The sequence below is a fragment of the Panthera onca genome, chromosome D3 (assembly GCF_046562875.1).
Source record: "Panthera onca isolate mPanOnc1 chromosome D3, mPanOnc1 haplotype 2, whole genome shotgun sequence".
Lineage (NCBI taxonomy): Eukaryota > Metazoa > Chordata > Mammalia > Carnivora > Felidae > Panthera > Panthera onca.
The window spans coordinates 14,463,477-14,487,104 of NC_138350.1; the positions used below are offsets into that span (position 1 = coordinate 14,463,477).

The 23,628-nt window shown below is 44.4% G+C and overlaps 1 protein-coding gene across 3 annotated transcripts in view; it reads left to right on the forward strand.

Annotated features, from left to right (window-relative positions):
• Window positions 1-206: 206 nt before the first annotated feature.
• CCDC60 (coiled-coil domain containing 60) overlaps window positions 207-23,628 on the forward strand; it is a 162,776-nt gene continuing 139,354 nt past the window's right edge. Inside the window, exons 1-2 of one of the 3 annotated variants that reach the window (XM_078435729.2) lie at window positions 700-789; window positions 14,401-14,514. Coding sequence is in view for 2 of the 3 variants with exons in the window: in XM_078435730.2 (XP_078291856.2) it covers window positions 700-789 (90 nt within the window). In the remaining variant the exon portion in view is untranslated. Of the gene's footprint in view, window positions 790-14,400; window positions 14,515-23,628 lie in introns of all 3 variants that reach the window. The other 2 variants (XM_078435730.2, XM_078435728.2) reach the window with 2 other exon arrangements.

A 23,628-nucleotide genomic window follows, 5' to 3' on the forward strand; every position in this document is an offset into this window, starting at 1 on the left:
GGACAGAGCAGAGTTTAGAAGGAAGGAGTCTCTTGTAGTTAGACGGAGAGAAAGGGTTAAGGTCCTCAGACCTAAGAGGAGAAACCAGAGTTGGGAGAATGTGGCTCCCTGGCCAGTCGCCAGCTCCCAGCCATCTTCCCTGCAACTCCTGAGTTCGCGACCCCGCCCCCACCAATCCCAACCAATGAGGAAGTCCTCCACGGCGTCTCGTTGCCAGGCAACCGAGTTGGCCCCGGCCTTGCAGTTAGCCGATTTTCTCTCCCTAGCGTTGGGAACCTGAGCCTCACACTGGGGCCGCCTTAAGATAGGGATCCGGGGCCCCCTCTGTGGGCTCCCTTCAGACTTTATCAGTGGAGTTTTATTTTTTTTATTTCATATTTTATTTTCGTTTATAAGAGAGAAAGACATCCCCTTCCAAAGAGAGGGAACACTCATGAAAGTTTGTGACTTTCTAAGAAGTGAATAATTCCAAGCTTGCCTGATTCTACCCAGTCTGGACCTCCTTTTCCTGTTTATGGGAAACCCAGATGACCTGCCTCCTTATTCCTGGGTCAGAAGCCTCTTTGGAGTCTGTGTAATTGGCATTGGAAATCAGGGAGAAATTGCTGGAACCTCTCACACCAGTGGCTGCTGAAGTAGAAGATTCGGGGGGGGAACCTCTCTTTAGGGGGCACAGGCCACACCTGAGGGATTTCCAAGATGACCAAAATACCAGCCACCAAGAAGGTGCAAAGCGTCCCCAACGCAGGGGCCCTCTGGCCCTTTTATGCCTCAGAACATCTAACACAGGTAGGTCTCCCCTCTCTGCCAAAACCAATCATGTTTTCAAGACCAAGTGATATAGGAATTAGCCTTCAGGCCAACAAGAGACAGGGGAAGAGAGGAGTCATGGTGTAATTAAATTGTCGAGACACATCCCTGTTGCTATCAATGGTTGGTTTCTCGTAAAGAATGAAAACGCCAGCCAGAACACTGAGCTGGGCCATCCTATTAGCCAGTAATTCCAAAATGATAGAATAAATCAGCAGTGACACTGTAGAACATCAGAAAAAAATTAAGATGAATTGTAGGTTTGCCATTGCAGAAATTATTTTCAGAGATCCACTGGGCTTGGGGTACGTGCACATCCTCTCTCTTATGGAAAGAATGCGAAGTCAAACTTTCGGTTTTGAAGCTTGACTTTGCTACTCGCAAACTGTTGACATAAGATAAGTTGCTTAGCATCCCTGAGCCTTTATTTCCTCGTGTCTACAAAGTGACAACAGGAATTTCAACTAGGCAGAAACAGTGTTAAGACTAAGGAGATGTGGAAATTGGTTAACATGATCCAAACACTTGATAATGTGTTTATGTGACATGAAATACTGCTGTTGACTTGAAAAAAAAATCATGAATATGTATGTAATGGCCACAGTCAAGTGTTTCTGTTTTCAAAGGATCATAACTGGGTAGGCCAGTTCTGTCTTTGGTAACTGTGTCTTTGTTATTGTATCTGCAAACCTGTATATCACCACTGATTGACTGAGATAGGTGAACAGTGGGAGAGGGGGTCACAGGCAACCCCGGCCCACCATGGGGTATCTTATGGCTCAGAACCCTGCCCCAGGAAGGAGGGCCTGGGGAGAAGTCAGTGCACAAAGGAGAGCTTAAAACTCACCCATGGTTATGTGGTGGCCCAAAGTGCTCCTTCCAAGAATTACCACATCTGTATGCACCCCCCATTGTTCTGCTCTCTCAGTGAGCTCGCTCTGCAAGATGCAGTTCTCATCTATCTCCTTTCATCTCAAAAGGCTACACAGAAGTTCCATCCAGAGCAGTCCTCTCGGGGACTGAACTTCCTTAGCAGGGGCTGGGAGAGGGGGTGAGGAGAATGAGTGAGGTGGACTTTTCAGAAGTAGAGGGGGTGTGGGCAGTGGACCCAAACAGCCTGGGTTTGAGCCCTGGATCTGCCTCTTAGCAGCCCTGTGGACCTTGGGCAACTTGCAGAACATCTCTGCTTCAGTGTTACCATCTGTCAGAGGTGGGTATGGTTATGCCTTCTCATGAGATCGCTGGTGAGCATTAAATGATCTATCTGAAGCTCCTAGAACAGTTCTTGACACACAGTGAACACTCCTTAGAACTTAGTTATATTGTTATTTCATTCATTTGGCAAACATTTATTGAACCTGTTATGTGCTAACCACCTGCTCTTGTAACAAATGGGACTTGCCTTTAAAAATTTCATAATCTATAGTGTGTATGTTTGGGATGGGAAGTGGGAGATAAGAAACAGATAATTGTAATGCAAAGTGAAAAGCATCATTGGGTGTTGTGAGAATGCAGAGGACAGCTAACTCGGACGTGTGTGTGTGTGTGTGTGTGCGCGCGCACGTGTGTGTCAGATTTGCGGAGGGGAGAACCCATGTATCCAAGTAAATGCAGTAGAGTTTTCCATCTTGGGACAGAGAGATGAGAAAAGTAGAGGGAGGTACAGAGGTTGGAATGACCATGTCTTTCTTGGAAGAGGGTTGGTGGAACCAGGAAGGTCAAGAAAAGGGAAGAAGGTTTCCAGGGAACTGTTGGGTAAACTAAGACTTTAGGCACAAAAGCTTCATTGAAATCCCGCTGCCCCTGCCCCACTTTCTAGGAAATAATGAAGACTCTAGGGTGTCACTGGCTCACATCTGAATTATCATACTTGTAGAAATTGCAACATTTTAGAGCTACCGTAAAGCATTGGTTACCCTAAGCGAGGTTAACTAGAATGTGCCAAGCCACAAAGAAAGTATGTACAAATTGGGATCGACTTATGGTGCCAAACCCAATCAAACCAATAATAATTGCAGTGACGTTAATAACAATGGTAATAGTCGGCACGTCTTGAGTATTTACCATGTGCCAGGTCCTAAGCTAGATCTTTCAGAACCATCTACAACACATCAGGGTGAACTGTTACCTCCTCACAAGATAGATGGCAACGTGGAAGCCCAGGGAAAATAGGTCCCTTATCCAAGGACACTGGCCAGCAGGGAACAGATTTGAACTTGGATCTTTCTCCAGGGTTCCAGCGCTCCCCACCTCCCCACGCTAATCAGGTAGTGACAGAGGTTAGCATACACCACAAGGGTATACAAAATGAAGGTTAAGTGTGGGCCCTGGCTTCAGATAACTTTCGGGTTTATTTGGGGGGCAGAGGGTGACATATAGACAAAGCATAACAAATGCCAGGCAGCCAGGTAAGTGTCTAATGAGGAGTGATTGAGGAAGGATCTGGTTTCTCAGAGGAGAAGGATGAGGCCACACTGGGCTGCATGATAATACGTAATACCACTGACTACGGGTCCACCATGCTCTAGTGTAATGACATGCAGAGACCTACCCCCCCGAAAAGGGTCCTGAAGCCCTCCGAAGCTAGGTATTTTCCTTCTCACAGAATGGAAGTTGCTATGTCATAACTAATGTTACAGTGACACCCTGCCTCACCCAGTGTCTTCCTGTAGTGTTTAAAAATATGAATAATATATGCAAATCCTCTGCTTGAATGGCTTTTGTTGAGGAAACCTTGTAGCTCGCCCTTACATGGGGCTCCCTAATCTTTTAGGGAGTTCCTTGTCCCTTTGTTTTTCAAGGAAGCAGAAGAGAAGTTTAATGGGATTAGCCATGGGAAGGGAGGGAGCAGGGCATGTGCAGATTACCGTGGACACACATTTTCTTCCCTGAAAGGGAGCTAAAAGAAGAAGGGCACTTAGCACACACCCCTCCACGTTGCAGAATGGAAATGCAGAAATGGCATTTTGGCAAAAACGATTAAGTTGTGGAATCCTTTAGACAAGCTCTGTCTCTTGGTGCCTGAAGTGTCTACCTCGCTGAGATTAAACACCCAGCGGGAAAAGAAGGATCCCTAATTTGGGCAGATCCTGAAACAGCCAGTAATCATCCTGGGCACTCTACTCCTATCATAGCTTAGTGACTTAAAGAGACGTTTCTTCAGCAAACAACATGAGCTCAAACCCCGACTTTGCCACTTACCAGGTTGTGTGGCCTTGAACAAATCAGTTTTCTGAGCCTCAGTTTCACGGGGATGTCGCATTTTATCTAATCTAAGACGCCTTCCATTTCAAGAGGTGTCGTAATTTTGTTTTGTGCCACTAAGAAAGAAAACTCTACTGATTAAACTATAACCTACTTTCCATTATAAGATGTGCCCCAGTTTCAGAGTTGCTAAAATGTGAAAATAAAATGTGCATCTCAGAATAGATGAAACAGCTAAAAATGCTCCCCTGTCATAGGGTGTTGTGGGGATTAGATGAGCTCATGTGGGCAAAGCTCTTAGAACAGAGCCTGGCACAGAGTAAATACCATGAAATGTTAGCCATGATGGCTTTTGTTTCATCCTCTATCGGCTCTAGGATAGAGGGGTTGTTATTAACCCCCTTTTGCACCTGGGTAGACTGAGGCTGGAAGAGCCCCAGGGTCTGGTTCTCTGCTGAGAAGGGAGAAGGGGGCAAATGAAGCAGAATCCCAGGTATAGAGAGTATTGCTTGGCCCAAGCTTGGCCCAAGCATCTCTGCCCGCCCCTCCACTCCCTATCGTCTTACCTCCGCCTCTGCACCCCCCCCCCCAACCCTGTGATGAGAACAGAAACGCCCAGAGAAGGTCTCAGGAGTCCAGCCCAGGGTACACCCGGGCGGGCTGCCTGGAATCAGAAAAGGAGAACTAACATGTTTTAGAAAGAGATCCCCCAACAAGAGAAACCTGGACTTTCCACAGAAGACGTTTCCAGCTGCAAACATAAAATGATTTTCCCCCTTGTCCAGACGGGGGGCACTGTGGCCTGTAGAGGTAAGTGGCGACTCACCACCCCTCTTTGTTGGAAGTGGGCTCAGCGCTGGGTGATTTCTCTGGCCTCTAATCACAGAGACCACGCCCCCTGCCCTGAATCACTGATTGCGATGGAAAAAAAAAAACAAAACAAAACAGAAAACAAAACAAAAAACAAAAAACAAAACCAAAATAGAATAAAAGCTCTCATGACCACTTGAGATTCAATTCTGAAGAATCCCACCAGCTGCGCCTTCATTTTTACACCACTCATGGCTTAGGCCAGGGAAATACCAACCAGTCCTTTTCTCTCTCCAAGGGATTCTTCTGGCTCCATTGTTATATGCAGGAGACAGTTGCAGAATTCAAGTTGCTTTGTTGTGTTGTTTCTCTTTCTGCCCCAATGCCGATGCTACAGACTGGTAATGCCTGCCTTGGTGAATCTTGCTGTGTCTAATTGCAGGTCAATGTGACAGTGAGTTCCCCTCCAGGATAAATTGTGGGGAAGGTGCGTGTTCATTACCTCCTGACACAGGAAGAGAGATAGGCACTTTCTTTGTGCTGGACAAAATGAAGCAAGCTCTTTGTCTCAGCTGCAAAGAGGCAACTGCTCAGTGTGGGGAAGGGGTGGGGAGGGCGGAAGAAACACAGCCAAGAGTCTAGTTGATGTGATATTAGCTTAGTGACTAGATAGGAGCTCTGCCTTGGAGGTCATACAAAGGTGCGCTCAAATCCCCTCTCTGACAGTCTCAAGTAGGAGGTTCTGTGAAATGGGCTGAATTATAATAGGGTCTTCTGCATCGATGTTTTGGCAGGTTTAAATAAAATAATGCATGTGAAATACTGAGCACGATATCAGGACACAGTTAGCCCTCCCCCGACCCTGTAAGGGATGGCGGTACTTATTACCAGTGCCCCCCTCTGTCCTCCGACTGGATGGGAGTGCCACCATCGCCACTTTGAAGACGCGGTCAGCCCAGATATGAAGTCTGGAGGAAGCTGACAAGTCACGCACTGGGGCCATCATTAGTGAGGCTAAGTGCCAGCTTAAGGGTAGAAGGGAAGAAGTGGGTCTAGGGATAATTTTTAGAACTGGCATGAGAGTATATCTGCATGAAGGATGAGGTGCCTTGCAGGAGAAAATTTGTTCTGGTGGCAGAAACGCACGACCCAGTTAAAAACCCTGGTTGTAGAAAAGGAGGTGTCTCTATAGTTTGCATTTCTTGGATTTAACTCTCAGCCCAAGCCCATTACTCATGTTTGAATCCCATGGAGAACCAGAAAGAAGTGAGGAAAAAAAAAAAAAAAAAAGGAAAACTCTATGTATCAATTAGGATCATTTTGGGCTATAAGTAAGAGAAAAACTGAAAAGCAGTGACATAAACAAATATGAACTTATTTTTCTCATGTAAGAAATCTGGAGGTGAATGCCTACTGGTATTGGTTCAGAAGCTTGCTAATTAATGCAGGAACTGGCAGGTCTTTTCCCCTCATGGTCATAGAATGGCTGCCCCAGCTCCAGGTGTCCCATTCCTACCCCAGCAGAAAGAGGTAAAAGTGGAGATTGTGGGTTACTACCTTTGTCCCTTTTATGAGGCAAATGAAGGCTTTCCAAGAACTTTCCTATTTTCCTCTTATGCTCCATTTGCCAGAACAGTGTCGCCTGCCTTTTCTAACTGCAAGAATGGCTGGGAGGGGTGCCTAGGTGGCTCAGTTGGTTAAGCATCTGACTTCAGCTCAGGTCATGATCTCAGGGCTCGAGCCCCCGCTCGGAGCTTGGAGCCCACTTCGGATTCTGTGTCTCCTTCTCTCTCTGCCCCTCCCCTACTCTCACTCTGTCTCTCTCAAAGGTAAATAAACATTAAAAATTTTTTTTTTAAATGAATAAACATTTAAAAATTAAAAAAGAATGGCTGGGAAAGTGTGTATCTAGCAGCATGGAAAGCAGGGGCAAAGGAGAGATGAAAGAATGGAAAATAGGTATAGGATGGAGTAATCAGCAGTGGGTGTGAATCACAAATGATTTCCCAAAAACTCAGATACTGGTGGACCCAAGCAACCCAGTGACTGTGAGGCTCTGGGGGCAGGGAAGGGTAGAGGCCCTCAACAGAAGAATTCGTTCCTTCAAGGAGTATTTGTATATGCCAACCATGATGCTAGGTGTTGGGGATACAGAAGTGAAAAGAGGCAATCATATGGGACACCCTTCTGGAAACTCTGAAAAAACATATACCTACAAGAATAACAGGAAGAGAGAGAGAGAGTTGGGACAGCAGAACCTGTGCCATTGTTATCACTATGACTCCCATCTGGTTCGATGTTTGAGGGAGGGGAGCTTGAGGAAACTCCAGTTAGACAAGTCTTTACACATCTGTGGAAGGAGCCCTGTCCTCAACCCCCTATCAACATCCCCCCCCCCCCCACCCACTGCAGCCTCCAAATACTCAGCTGTGAGCTGTTAAATTCAGAAGCTGCTGCAGAATCCATGCAGGGTTGGGTGGTAAGTAAGCACTTACATGAAATCTGACAGAAGCCAATTAAACCTTTCTTGGACTGAATAAACCAACATATTTTTCTCGGAGATCTTTCTGACAGCTACATTCAAAATCATAATGGTTGGTAATGGGATACCTTCTATCCTGAGATGGTGGCATTTTTCCCTCCTAAATTCCTGTTTTCAAACTCTGCTCAGAAAATTTCTTGCAGGGCTCAATTTCGATCGAATGTATTTCTGCCTAAATTGGAATTTATGCAATCGCTAGTTTTATTTAATAACTCGAGAATTAGTCACGTCTGGCGATCGGCTTGTATGTCCAGAAGTGCCTCGGGGTTTCTGGGTATCACAAAGTGAGAAGATTATACTGCTGGGATGGTTTCTGGGGTGGGTTCAGCATTGTCAGCGGCTTGAAGAGGTTCATGGTAGCTCAGTGGTAGAAAAGACAGAATAATGTCCCACAGTAGCCTGGTTACATGGGCAGGGTCACCTTCCGGGGTGTATATTTAACACCTACCATGACAGATGCTTAGGGGGTCAGACCTGGGGACTTCTCTCAAGGAACTCACAATTCCACTGGAGAACCAATTCATAAACATCCATGAATCAAGACAGCAAATAAAAAGTACCAAAAAGAGGGGTACCTGGGTGGCTCAGTCGGTTAAGCATCCAACTTCGGCTCAGGTCATGATATCATGGTTTGTGGGTCTGAACCCCATGTCAGGCTCTGTGCTGACAGCTTGGAGCCTGGAGCCTGCTGCAGATTCTGTGTCTCCCTCTCTCTCTGCCCCTCCCCAGCTCGCACTCTCTCTCTCTCTCTCTCTCTCTCTCTCTCAAAAATAAACATTAAAAAAAATTGTTTTAAAAATTTAAAAAAAAGTACCAAAAAGAAAAGCAAAAAGTATATAGGAGCTTGGAGATAGAAACAAATTCTATCATGGGAAGAAACGTACAGAGAAGCCATCTAGTCTGAATCCTCAACATTGGCTGGAAAGAGGTTGAGTAATACGAGACACTAAACCAAAGCTAGAATTTTTCTTCTTTTTAATTTGTTTAAAAAAATTTTTTTTAAGTTTATTAATTTAGAGAGAGAGACAGCACAAATGGGGGAGGGGCAGAGATAGAGAGGGAGAGAGAGAATCCCAAGCAGACTCTGTGCTGCCACTGCAGAGCCTGATGCAGGGCTTGAACTCACAAAACTTGAGATCATGACCCGAGCCAAAACCAAGAGTTGGACACTTAACCGATGGAGCCATCCAGGCGCCCCTAGAATTTATTTTCTAATAAGGGTGGAAGCAAGACAGAGTACTACTATGCTTCCCCAAGGAGCATGTTCTTTCTGGAACCCTGTATGATGAAATGCTCTCCCTCAGAGCTCCAGTAGGCAAACCGTTGCATACTCTCCCTCTTCATACATAAAGTTACCCAAGTTTCTATCCCAGGGCAGTTGTCAAATTAGCGAAGATTTTGCTCCATGAATTTTTGCTAAAGCTTTCAATAACCAGAAAGGTCCAATGTGTTGTTTCTTTCAAGGCTTTGAACTTCAGCAGAGCAGGGTTTCTCCATCTTGGCACTGTTGACATTTGGGGCCGATGAGCTGTCCTGTGCATTGGAGAATGTTGAGTAGCATCCCTGGCCTCTGTCCCTTCCATGTCAGTAGCAACCCCTTCCCCAAGTTGTGACAACCAAACATGTGCCCAGGTCTTGCCGAATGTCCCCTAAGGGGCAAGATTATCCCCGGTAGAGAGCCATGGCAGTGGAAGACTACTGCAGTCCTGAACATCTTCCCCCAGCTGAATGCTTCTCTGATGATGCAACATTCCCCATTTAAATAAGTGATGCCATTGTGTACCAGTTGTTCAGGCAGAAACCCAAGCCTCCTTTTTGACCCCTCCCTCCTCATCATCCCTTATGTCCAACCAGCTGCCTCAGGGCAGGTGTTCTTCCCTCATTACCTTCAACTTGACCTTCTTCCAACCCATTCTCTTTCAATGCAAGTATGATATTGCCACTCCACTCGATAGAACAATCAAGTGGCCCTCCAATGCGCTTAAAATGAAGATTAATATCTATAATGGCGTTTAAAAGGTTCTGCAGGATCAGGTCCCTGCCAACTTTCCCTTCCTCAGCTCTCATTATGTGGCCCCTACTCAGAAGCCAAACTGGTTTTTGAATGTACCATCTCCTTTATCTTCTTCCTCCTTCTAAAATGTCCCCTACCCTTTCCCCCCCGGTCTTCCATGACAAGATGTTTCCAGAGCTCTGGACAGTGGTGGGACGGGCATGGCTGGCTTCCGATCCCAGCTCTTCCCACTACCTGGTCAAATCACTTAACCTCTCTGGTTTCTTCACATTCATCTACAGAACCAGGAAATCTAACCTCCCAGTTTTAGGTCTCCCTCCTTCCATGGGACTCTAGGGAGCAAATAATGGCTCCCACTTACTGAGCATTTGAAGTGCATCAGGTTCTTAGCATAAGTTATTAAAATAATCCCTCATGTCATGGGCAGATGCCATCATTACCCTTATTTGTAAAGAGAAGGAAACTGAGGTGTGGAAAGGTTTTGTAATTTGCTCCAAGACACCCAGAAAAGTAGTTGGTGTCATTAGGATTTGAATTCAGGACTGATGAACTGGAGAGACCCTGTGCTCTTAAGATAAGCCTGTTGACTGCAGTAACAATGAGCAGTAAGTAAACAAATATCTCTCCAAAAGGGGCATCTGTTGGTTCTTTTTTATGAAGAGTATATTCAGAAGTATCTGACAGAAAAAAAGGAAAGTGACAATTTTAGCTGTAGGCAATGCAAACAAGAATGTGACTGTGCCCGTGACCACAGACAAGGACATTTGCATTTTCTTGAGCTCTTGCTAAAATATGCTAGTGAGCTTTTCTGGAAGAGAAACACAGCGAAGGATGGAGTTGGGGCGGCGGGGGGGGGGGGGGGGGGGTTGGGGGGGGATCCCTGTATGTGGCTGAGGCTCTTCTTTCTAAATAATGTTTATTTCGATGAAGATTTACAAGCCATTTCTAATTAAAGCCACATTTCTAAGAAAGGCATATTTTGATCCTGGGTCAATACACTTCCAAGACCTGCTAGAATGGACAACAGGCCCAGCTAATGAGGAATGAGGTTCTGGGTTGTAGGTGGCTGAGATGTTGATAATCGTAAACAGCTTAATTGGGTTGAATAATTTGGGCAAATATCTAGTTAAATGGATTCAGTCTGAATCCAAGCTCTGACCCACTGAATTTTTTATTTTCTACAAAAAAAAAACCCAAAAAACTCTGCATCATAATTGCCTGTTTATTTGTTCAACCCCACCACGACACTTGGAGCTTTGTGAGGGAAAGGACCATGCCTTGCTCACAATTCCATCCCCAGAGACTACTGCAATGCCTGACAATGGATGGAAGTTCAGTATTCTTTAGTGTCAAGATCAAGGATAATTCCAGGTACTGAGTACCTGGATTCCCTCAGGTAACTGTAAATCCATTTGGACAAGGGCCACAAATGTTTTAGTCCCTAGCATGTGTGTGTGCGTCTCACAAATACGGATACCATTCTAGTACTTGCTATGTGTGTGACCTTGGACAAGTTACACTCTGGTGGCTCAGTTTCCTTTTCTCACGTGTGGAAATAACAACAGTTCCTGTTTTGTAGGGTTGTTGGGAGCCTCAATGGGGTAATGCTCAGAAAAGCCCCCGGCTATGTCGTAAGCCCCTTTTTTAGTAAGTGCTCATTAAATGCTATCTTTTCATATTTCCACTTGGGGATCAAAGCCATTGGCTCCCAAATATCAAGGATTAAAACATTTAAATACTGACATTTCCAAAAACGATGACTCTCACGATGATCGTCTTTATGCATTCAGGAAAAGGCAGCCAAAAGAGTAACATGACTAAAATGTTGCATTTCCGAGGGCCCTTGAAGAAAATGCCCACAAGGCAATTAGCGCCTGACTGTTGCCTGTGTTGTTATTGCTTATTAGCTGATCCCATCTTCTACTAATCAAACTGCTTCTTCGATATTTTTAGACCTTTTACAAGAGGCCTTTCAAAACTCAGGAAGCAAAGCTTGTTGACAGGTACCGAGGAATTTGAGCTATGAATGTGGCATCTGCCTAGGGATGGAAATGGAATGGAAAAATGGTGGGCATGGGGAGCATTCTCTGCAGGGTCCATGGGAAGTACAGTAGGCAGCTTGGATGATTCTTTAGCCTTAACTAGCCCTCTTCACCTTTTCCCTTCATGCCTCAAACCAACAAATCACCCTCCTTGTCCCCCTTTACTGCAGCGCCAGGGCTTGAGATTTAAATTGTCTCAATAAAGGGCAATTCTTGACTTCCCCAGACAAACTTGTATCTCAGCATGACTGACTTAGCACCTGGGCCATGAATTATCCAGGACTTAAAGCCTGCTGCTGCTCGCCTGCTCTGTGACCTTAGGCTATCTGCTTCACTTCTCTGATGCTACCTTTTTTTAAATGTGATCAAATCTTGTGAAGATTCAAGATATGTCCATAAAAACTGGGTCCAGAATAATAGCTGAGGTTGATTTATGATTAATACCATTCAACCTTTTGGTGCCTTCTGTACATCCCAACTGCCCCCATATTCTGTTGTGTGTAATGGCAACGTCAGTGTGTGTGTGTGTGTTTGATGATGTCATATTGAGAAAGAAATCTACCTCCTCATGAATCATTTTTTTTCAAGGTTGTCTTGGGGATAGCAAAATTGAAGTATGTTTTTGTATCCTCCATGGGGTTAAAAATGACAGTGATGTTTTAAAATTAAACAAATGGCACATTATATAGTTGTGATGATAATAATAGAAATAATAACCAATAACCAATGACATTACTGGTTGAGTGCTTCCTATGTGTCATGCTCCATGCCAAGTTCTTATGTGAATTATCCAATCCCATCCACTCAACAATGCTAAGAGGTGGGCACTACTTACCCCATTGTGCAGGTGAGCAAACTGAGGCTAAGAGAAGTTAAGTAACTTGGCCAGAGTCCCACGGCTAGTGGTCCATCAGCTATTGGAACCCAAGTCGGGTCAGACTGCAAAGCCCCTATTCTTAACCATTATGTATTACTTTGTAAAATAAGCCTGACTTTTTCTGAGGGTGGATGGGTTGAGGGAAAATACGTCCCCATTCTCAAAAGAAGAGCATTGAAGAAGGAAAACCACCTACGTGGAGGGGCTTTGGGGAAGTAGAAAAAATACTGACTGCATCTCACAGGCTTCTCACTTCTAGTTTGTCCTCATCGGGCAAGGTCAAAGTCCAGGGGGTGTTTCAAGGATGCTCCAGTCACCCTAGAAGTCCTTGAAGTCAGCAACTAACATGCACTGTACTGAGCTCTCCCGTCTCCCCATCCCACTGCCAAAACCCTCACAAAGCCTCCGCCCCATCTTTTGTAATGCCAGCATTACGAGAGCAACCTGTCCATTGAATGAAGCTTGGGATCTAATCAAAACACGAAGTTATTTTTGCACCTCCCCACCCCTGCCCAACGATTTTCAACAGGGGAAGCTTTTCTCCAGCCCCGGCATAAAGACGATGTTTCCAATGCCTTTTCTGCTTGCCCTTGGGAGGTAGCCAGCATCGTGGTCTCTCCAAGCCACAAGACACAGTCATGATTCAGAAATTAAAGGCATGGATTCTAGGTATTAATGTATTAAGCAACACTTCAACCTTCCTTCAAGGAGAAGAGTGTGCTTCCTCTCCTGCCTGTTAAGGATGGCTTTGGACGGCTTCCTGCAGGCCACCTGCCCCCAGGGAGGACAGTGTGAAGCATGCCCCTTCCTTTACCCACAGAGGTGCCCCTCTCCCCTTAGCATTCTGTGTTGGCTGGGAGGAAAAGTAGGGAGCATGGGAAAGATCTCACAGGGATTCTTTCTAGGACCTAGCAGGTGTCTAAAGCTGGTTCTTTTCTCCTGTAGGCACTTCTGCTGGCTCTTTGGAAGTTCTTTACTGCAGCCTTCTAAATGATTCCAGCTCTCCACCCATGGTCTATTGGAGGCACTCCCTTCAGATTCCAGTTTACCAGTAGTCTGCTCCACCTGGACTCCTGACCCCGGAGTCTCCTGGGCTTCTGGTGGGAATTATTGTCAGCAGAACCCCAGGGTGATATTCCTGCCTGGGGTGTCCCATCTGGTGCTCCGGTTTCACGCACGCTTGACACACCATCAAAAACAAGCACCACTTGCTAACCCAGCCCCAGTCCCAGGAGCACTCCCTAGCCTGCCTCTGTCCTTGGGATTTTCCAGGAAAGGGCCAGGGACCAGCCCGCCAGTCCCCCACCTGCAGGGAATCTACACTCTAAGCTCCTGAGCATTCCCACCAATTGCTCATTTGGGTTTGAAGTGAAAGATGACGCATCCTCCTCCCTTTGGGGTCAGGATTCAAAGCATCCCAGCATGTGTTGTTGAAGAAATCCCTTCCAGAAATCCCTCTCTCCCTTTCCACTCTCTGCTTTTACATTCTCAAAGTGGATAAGGATCGAGGGACCCATTCTCCCACAGCTACCTCAAAGATTCCTTCACGGTGGTCTTTCTCTCTTTCATTTGGAGTGTGATGCCCAAGGTATCTCAGCCCCCCGGCCTATACTATCCTACCTGTTAGTCCATCTTGCTATCCTGCCAGGTACTGAGGGTTCACAATGTGCCAGGCAATTTGCAAACATTATCTTGAGGTCATACGGCAAGCCTGAGAGGGAAGTGTTACCACCTCCGTTTCACAGGTAAGAAAAATGAGGAGGCTCAGACAACAAAAGGTGACTCGGGTGATCGAGAGGCTGAGACTCAAACCCAGGCCAGTCTTGCTCCAAAGCCCGTTTTGTCCTCTCCGCTGCAGGCCCAGAGCTATTAATATCCACTGGGATGGGGACCTGGCTTCATCCTCAAGTCTCCAAATTCAGTTCCAGACCACACTGCTACAGCCCATCCTCCTTGTCACCAAAGTCTTTCTGGGTTCATCAGAAGTTACAGGAGCTTCCTGGGGGAGAATGTCACATTGCCCACAGAAGTCACATCAAATGCAGCCGTCTCATGGTTACTCACAAAACAAAGTGTCCTTTTTCTTCCTTTTTGATATTAGAACATGGTCCTACTGCAAACTGACTTGAAAGGAAGCCAGACTCTATTGTTCCTTGCTTGCCTGTGAAGGATGATAGCCACGTCTGGCACCTAAAGGACCCGAATTTAATCCAAGGTAGGGCCCTCAATGAAGGGGCGGGGATGGTGGTCAGAGGTCAGATACCCCCCGAAGCAGCCAGCCCCAATTCAGAGAAAATCAAAAACCGCCACTCCCCAGAAAGTAGTTATTTCTCTGCAAGTTTGGAAGCTGTGGGTCTCTGTCTCTCTCTACCCACCCCCGTCCTCTTCCCTCACTCTCTTCTTTGTATCGTAACACTGACACAATATTTGTTAGCTCTTCCTATGCTTCCTTTTAGCTTTGTTAATTCTTATAACAATTTCATGTGTTTAAAAAGAGAAAAAGAGGGGCGCTTGGGTGGCTCAGTTGGTTAAGCATCCGACTTCGGCTCAGGTCAAGATCTCATGGTTCGTGAGCTCGAGCCCCGCGTGGGGCTCTGTGCTGACAATTTGGAGCCTGCTTGGGATTCTCTCTCCCCCTCTCTCTGGCCCTTCCCTCCCCACCTCAATTCATGTGTGCTCTCTCTTTCTCTCTCTCTCAAAATACATAAACTTAAAAAGAGAGGGGAGGGGGGAGAAAAGCCCTAGACAGCCTGGCCACTTGGATACCAGGGGAAGGCAGCATTTCAGACCAATTGCTAACCCATCCAAGCCTGCCGACTCACGGTTTCGTTAATGTTCTTTCGTCAGCCCTGGATTGCAGGGATTGTAATGGAACTTGTTCTGTAATTGTGTACTTTAGGTAAATAGATCGTTGGATAAGATTGATAACAGAGCGGCCCAGGTAATGTTTTAAACCGAAAGCAGAAGAGTATGAGGGTGTCTCCAGCTGTAAATGACAGGACCACAATTCATGCTGTGTCGGTTAAGGGTGTGTAGGGCTTTTTCAGCATAAATCACCGTTTTCTGAAGCTTGGCTTTTCTGCGTTAACAAAGAAAAAGGAGCTTTCTTTCCAGCTAGACACAGAGCACAGGGCTTCAGGCAAATAGGGGGTTTGTTTTGATAATGAACTTGATATCCAGTTATAACTCATTAATATAGACCACGCGATGTCATCGCAGCTAATTCCTTCATTTTACAAAGCCTGGATCTCAACAAAGCATATTATTGGCCCCAAATGAATTTTAAAAAATGAATAGATGACACAAAGGCCCAGCAGGTTCAAGGCAGAAACGGTACAGCCGTGTGGAAAGCGTGAATTTACCAGCGGGCTGTTGCTGCTGATTCAGTCAGGGTCACCAAGCACTCAGACATCGTCTTTGTTTTCACACAGAGGTAGATTTCAGGCCAACAGAACCCAGGCCAAAGAATTCCTTCTATAGGTTCAGGAAGCAGAACAATCCAGACCAACAGATCCCCTAGTTCTGAGAAATTTTAAAGATGAGGAGCTATCACTTAGAACCACAGAGTCCTAGAGAAAGCTCAAAGGGCATCTATCCAGTTGTCTATCTAAAGCAGGAGAAATGTGATTGTAACATTGCTGGCTCTGGAGTCTGCCTGACGTAGGATGAGCCCCAGTCTGCTACTGCCCAGCTGTATGACTTGGGCAAATCACCTTTTGCTCCAAGCCTCAGTTTTGTTATTGGCAAAATGGGAATACAGGCAGTCCCTATATTTAGGATCCTGATAATTAGGTAGCCAGAGTATCCTGGTCTCCCTGGGAGAGGGCTGACCAGAGGTGGGTGTAGTACTTAGATGTGGTCTGATCTATATTATCTTCCTAGTTGCTGATAAAAATGCTGAGTGGGTCCAGGCAGATACTCAGGGCTTATTAAAACACGACAGGGGTGCCTGGGTGGCTCAGTTGGTTAAGCGTCCGACTTCAGCTCAGGTCATGATCTCACAGCTCGTGAGTTCGAGCCCTGCATCAGGCTCTGTGCTGATAGCTCAGAGTCTGGAGCCTGCTTTGGATTCTGTGTCTCCCTCTCTCTCTGCCCCTCCCCCACTCACACTCTTATGTGTGTGTCTCTCTCTTTAAAAAATAAGTAAAACGTTTAAAAAAAAACAAAAAACAAAGACAGATTAGGAACTTCTTTGCTTCAGGAAGCTTCCTCTGGCTGTCTCCCTTGTCTCCTCCCTCCCCAACTCCACAGTCATAGCTCCTATCTCACATCTGCTCATGAGCCTCGTGTCGCCACCAACAGAGAGGGTCACTGAAGCAGGGACCGCCATTAATACTCTTTGAATTGACCGATTCATTCAACAACTATTTGCAGCACATCTGTTATGTGCCAGCCTCGTGGAAGACAATAAATATTTGTTGAATAAATTACTTCGAGATCTGCCCCAAGGAGACGACCTATTATCTCCTTGTACATCCGCTTGCTCTGAACAATACAAATCCTATTTTAAAATGTATTGCTCTTGGTATATATACATTTTTACGTTTCCACTCATTCTGGCCTTTAGCTTTTCTGGCAATATTCTAGAAGTCTGTCCACTTCCGGGAATGTGCCCTCCCTGCCATCTTTGGTGAAATTTCTTTGACTCTCTAGCTCACTGGTGCTTTATAGAAGACTAGGTTTCCTTAAACGCTGCCCCCTTGCTTGGTTATCAGAACTTTGCTTACTTATTCATTTCATTTCACTCCTATTCATTCTTTCTTTTTCATTTCATTCAAAATTCATTTTCCGGAGTCCCCCCCACCCATCTAGCGCCATGTTTCTTTCTAAAAGAGCCTTTGGCCACGAGTCCCTATGAACCTTTTCATCAGATTTTTTAGAACATCTCTCTCTAAAGTCTAGTGCAGAACATGACCAGAATTCTCTTCCTTCACAGTACAATATCACCCCCAAGATACATACACTGTGGTCAACTTTCCCCAAAGTTTCCTCCTTTGTTGGTTTCTGGTCCATTTTTCACTTTATTCCTGTGTCTGTCCAGAGATTAAATTCCTGGCAATGCAAATGGCAATTATATCAGATGCTTCACCGTGGGTTTGTAACAAAGGCCTGAAGAACTGGCCTCTCGCAGTTGCAATATCTTGTGTCAGGACCAATTTTGGAGTTTCTAGCATTCACCTGTGTGTTCTGAAGTCTTTCCCACTATTAAATTTTTTCCAAAATCGTTTTATTCTCACCCAAATACTTTAAAAGAAAACCACCTTTTATTGAAGTATAAGATATACATCTAGGATCCACTGCCAGGTGTGGGGGAAACTGGCACTTTCGAACAGTGAGGGCGGGAGTGACAATCTGTACATTTTTGGAGCATGGTTTTAAATACATTAAGATTCTTTATTTAGCCATTTCACTTTTAGGTACTGACCACACAAAAATGTTCCTATAAGTACTGTTCTCAAGAATACCTACAAGTAGGGGCACCTGGGTAGCTCAGTGGATTAAGTGGCCGACTCTTGATTTAGGCTCAGATCGTGATCTCACAGGTTTGTGAGATCAAGCCCCACATCTGGCTCCATACTGTCAGCCTGGAGCCTTTTTTGGGATTCTCTCTCTCCCTCTTTTTCTGTCCCTCCCTGACTTGCACCCTCTCTCTCAAAAATAAATCAACGAATATTTAAAATGAAAAAATATACATACAATCAAAATATGTATACAAAAAATATTTAAAATATGCATACATTCTTGAATATAGGTATATGCATATGTTCAAGAAATGTATATGTTCTTGAGTATACACACACGTACACACACACACACACACAAAAGATGCTTATCATGGTTATATTTTGTCAGAAATATTGTGGTTGCCAGTGACAAAAAAACCTCCTCAAACTTGCACAAGCAAACAAGAAGGTGAAGAGGTATTAGAGATTCACATTACAGAAAACTCTAGAGAATATGGCTTTAGGGGATTGAGCAGGATCTGGGAGCTTACACACAAAGTCATCAGGAATCTGCCTCATATATTCACTGGCCTCATTTCCATCCAGGCTGATTTTATTCTAATGCAAAAGCTCTCCATTGTGTGTCAAAATGGCCATCAGCAGCTCCAGGCTCAAATCCTTCTGGCTTAATAACAGAAGGAAAAAAGAAGCTTCTCTTTCCAAAATGAACCATCAAGAGTCCCATCCCTGAATTATCCACTTGGATATTGCCCACCCCTGGAGTTGACAGAACTGGGGTCACCGACACCTGAACCTCAGGCACTGAGAGTGGGGGAAGGGTAAGTTCTTGAGAAGAAAATCCAGATGCTTTGATCCAAAGAAGGCAACCCAAATGCTGAAAAGGCAAAAAACAGAACATGTCTACTCCAACAGCATCAGTATTATTTTTAAAACTGAGGACAAGCTAAAATCTGCATCGATAGGAGAGTCAAATAAGGTCATGTACATGCATGCTATGGAATATTATGCAGCCACTAAAACAAATAAAGTAGATCCATATGTACAGACATGGAAAGATGGCCATTATGTGTATATATATAGTTTGGTGGAGGGCAAAGGTGAGTGCTGTATGTACATTTCAATGAGTGTGACCATGTGATTTCTTGTCCAAACTGGAACTTATCAGGGTGAAAGGAGGGGATATAATTAATTACACTGGGACAACATATATAATTGGAGATTGTCCTGGGAAAACACACATGAACAGTGGCCAGGATTATAATCCCGTATTTGTTAAAATTTCTGTATATCTATGTCTGTATATTTATCTACGTGTGTGTGTGTGTGTGTGTGTGTGTGTGTGTGTGTGTAATTTGCCTTTATTTAATAAAGATTTGGAGGTTGGGTGCCTGGCTGGCTCAGTTGGTAAAAGAATGCTACTCTTGATCTTGGGGGAGTCGTGAGTTCTTCGAGCCCTACACTGGGTGTAGAGCTTACTTTAAAAAAAAAGGCCTTACTTAAAAAAATATATGAGAAGGGTAAAAGTGGGGGGGTATTTTATTTTATTTGTTGAGGTATAAATTACATGCAGTAAACTGTTCAAATCTTAAATTGCAGCTCAGTTAAATTTTACCTATCTATATGCCTGTGTAACCACCACCTCAATCAAGATAGGAAATGTGCCCATCATCCCAGAAGATTCCCTCAAGTCTCTTCCTTATCAATGCTGCCCTCACTCAGAAGCAACGGCTCTCCTAACTTCTTTCACCAGAGATTGGTTTTGCCCATTCTTGGACATCATATCATGAAACCATAGGGCATGTTCTCTCTTACTTCTGACTGCTTTTGCTACCATTACACCTGTGAAATTTATCAGTGGTTCATTCTTTTTTTTATTGGTGGGTAATGTTTCATTGTTTGCGTACACTATAACTTATTTAAATGCTGTACCATTGATGGACATATAGGGTGGTTCCAGTTTGGGGCTATTATGAATAAACCTGCTTGGACATTCCTTTACATCTTTCATGTGAACATATATTATATGTTCCATATAATAAAACCATATATTAATGGTTCCAAATTCTTGCAGGCATTGCTGGGTCACAGAATAGGGGTATACTTAGTTTTATCAGAAATCACCAACATTCCAAGTGTCAGCCATGTAGGAGAGTTCCAGGTCCTCCACATCCTCATCGAAACAGCCTTTTTAATTTTAGCCTTTCTGGTAGATGGGTAGTGAGAGCTGACTATGTCTTCAGTTTACATTTCCCTGATGAGTAATGATGTTGACCATCTTTTCTTATGTGTTGACTGGCCATTTGGATTCTTCTTTTGTAAACTACCTGAGTTTTCTCTCTCTTTTTTTTTTTCAATGGGTTATTTGTCTTTTTATTATTGATTTGTAGGAATTCTTTATATATCCTGGATATGAGTCTTTTGCCACATGTATGTATAAATCTCCATAGGCTCTTCTTATGTTTTTAATGGTGCCTACCCACTATGAGCAAGCATTCTTAATGAAGTCTAATTTATCAACGTTTTTGTATTATAATGGTTGCTTTTTTCTATATTTATATAAAGCCACAAGACATAGTTATTAATATTGCTTTAAACAGTCCATCTTCTAACCAATGTGAACATGCATCTACTCTTTCTGGTCTCTATTATTTCCTGTGGATCCTTATTTCCATCTGAGGTCAATTTCCTCCAGCCTAGAGACTTGCTTTAGTATTTCTTGTGGTGCAGGATTGCTGGTGACAAATTCCCTCAGCTTTTGTGTGTTTGTAAAGCCATTATTTTGCTGTCATTTTTGAAGGATATTTTTATTGGCTACAGAACTAGAGGTGGGAAGGATTTTTGTTTTTGCTTTTTAGGGCCCTAACGATGTCATTCCATTGTCTGATCGCTTTTATAATTTCTAGAAAGAAGGCTTCCCTCTCTGGAATTTTAGTCCATCTCCTCTTCTTTCATTTCCACAGCTTTTCAGGGTCTTTGAAAATATTATTTTTGTCATTTATCCTTTTATCTTCTTGTTGCAGTGAGAACAATCAGTTTCCACTAACTGGCGCATCAGCTCAGAAACTGAAGTCAACCTCTTACTGGGGAAAATTCAAGCTTGCTGCCCTTTTTCCTTCCTTCACTCGTTTTTTTGTTTGTCCATTTTTTCTTTCCTTCCATTTTTCCCTTTGCGTTTTTTGCTTCATTTATTTCTTAATCAACTTGTCGGAGTATAATGAACGTACAATAAAATGCAAACATTTTAAGTCTACAGTTCAACGAGATTTGACAAACGTAGGCAACCACATGACCACCCACCACCCCAGTTCAAACAGAGAGCAGTTCTATCATCTGGGAAAAGTCCCTCCTGCCACACTGGACTCAAGCCCTTCCTCCCACCTCAGTCCCAGGCAGCCACTGATATACCTTATCACTGTAGATGACTTTTGCCTGCTCTCAATTTCCCTATGAATTTAATCATAAAATACATAGTCTTCTATCTCTAGCTTTTCTTTAGTCAACATGTCTTTGACACTCAGCCATGTTGTTGGATATACCAGTAGTTTTCCCCTTGTCATTGTTGAATTGTATTCCATTGTATGAAAGTATCAAAGTGTATCCACTCTCTTGTTGATGGACATCTGAGTTGGTTCCAGTTTTTCTTCCTTTTTGAAATCTGCAATGCTATGAGTAATTTGCTAGTGCATCTCGTAACTGACGCCCATCCTGGTGAACAGAGCAGAGTCCTGGCCCTTGTGTAAGCTTCAGCCTAGAGGACAGATCTGGGTGGGGCGAGTGATCTCAAGCATGATGAGTGTTGCAGAAAGGCAAAAGTAGGCTGCCACAAAGCAAACGTCAAGAACACCTAGTTTAGTCCAGGACTTCAGGAAAACCTCCCTGGAGAAACATTTGAGATGAGAATCAAGGATGGTGGGGGTGGAGGGGGAACACAGTGAACTTTGAGGCAGGGTCTGGGGTGTAAAAGAACACTCAGTGTACACGGAAGGCCAACGCAATTAGTGGTGCATCACTGAAATCTACACAGTGACAGAGGCACTGCGATAGACATTTAAAAAAATATATTATTTCATTTAATCTCCGGAACAACTGTGGGAAGTATCTGAGTGCCATTTTACCAACGAGGAGACTGAGATTCAGGGAAATGAGATAACTTGTCCCAGATGACAAGTCAGTGGTAAACCAGGATTCAAATCCAGCTCCGTCTGGCTCCAACGCTCATGCTTCCCTCCTGACCTGAGATCAACCCTGGTTAGACTGAGTGCAGGGAAGATGGAGAGACAGGAGTAGATTAGAGAAAGACCCATGGACACTAAAAAATATATACATATTTATTAAGTAAATAAATGTCTAAGAAAAAAATCTTTAGCATATTGTTTGTATTTCCTCATTTGTATTTACTTAATTGCTTAAAAACAAACATCACTGCCATATTTATCAAATCCTATCCATTCTGCCCCACAATGTCGCATTATATAAGTGTAGACTTTGGTGGTGGTGATGGTGCCTGTGTGTGTGTGTGTGTGTGTGTGTGTGTGTGTGTGTGTGTGTGTTGGGTCAGAGGAAAGAGCTAGAAAAAAGTGGGATCAGAGAAACACCAAGAGGTGTTTACAAACTAAAGGGCAGAGAAATCTATCAGTTAACCAAAGTGGAATAAAATGGTATTGACAATTAATTTATATTCTTAGAAGCAGTGAGCAGAGAACGCTGCCTGGACAATGAAAGTGTCACTGGGAGCTTTCATTTTTGGTGTTGCCTGCATGTAATTTGTCCCCTTTTCACATAGAAATATGTGGTATTAACTGGGAGATGTGATTAGAATACTAGCAGAGGCTGACTTTCTTGGGAAACAGACAGGCGGGGGCCTAACAGCCGATGGAGATCAGAGACGGTCTCTCTCCAGTAAATTCACAAATTGCAGCCTGCTTAATAAGGGAAGGGCATTGGGGCCGACACTGCAGTGTTTAAAAGAACCATGCCTCAGGGTGCCTGGGTGGCTCAGTGGTTTGAGCGTCCGACTTCAGCTCAGGGCATGATCACTGGTCCACTAGTTTGAGCCCCGCGTCGAGCTCTGTGCTGACAGCTTGGAGCCTGGAGCCTGCTTCAGATTCTGTGTCTCCTTCTCTTTCTGCCCCTTCCCCGCTCATGCTCTGTCTCTGTCTCTCAAAAATAAACAAACGTTAAAGAAAAAATATTTTTAACAAACCGTGCCTCCCACCTGGCATCCCAGCCCCCCAGTAATAGAAGTGGCTAAGACACACTGAGAGTTTACCTGCTATATGCAAACTGCATTGAGGTGTTTTGCATGAACTCATTCATTTCATCCCCAAACAAACATAGAAGGGATGTGATCCTATTATCCCCATTTTAGAGGAAAGAAAACTGAGGACATAGACATTTAATGACTTGGTCCAGAGTATGAAACCAGAAGCCCCTTCTGCTTTTCACCAAAGCCCTTGATTTTAAACCTTTGCTTTATCCAGGATCCACACCTCATAGAGGAGAGAGAGCACAGCTGGGACACAAGATGACAGACACTCCCTGCTGGAAGGCCTGAGAAACCCCACTCCCATGGAGACAGAGAAATTGTGCTCTGGGGATGGAGGGGAAGGGTGATGCTCCAAGAGGAAATCCAAGCAGTCAGAGAGAATTGTAACATTCCCAGAATGCATGTGCCCATTCTCCTAGTTTGATGGATAGGAAAACTGAGGTCCACAGCAAGGCCAGTGGGCATCATGTTTGTTTCTCACAAGAAATCCAGCCTTCAGGCACCCACAGGATCCCTGTAGGATCAAGGGGGGCCACCCCAGAAGGTGTCTCGTAGGTAATAATAGAAGTGATGGCAAACACTTCTATTGTGTGTGTCA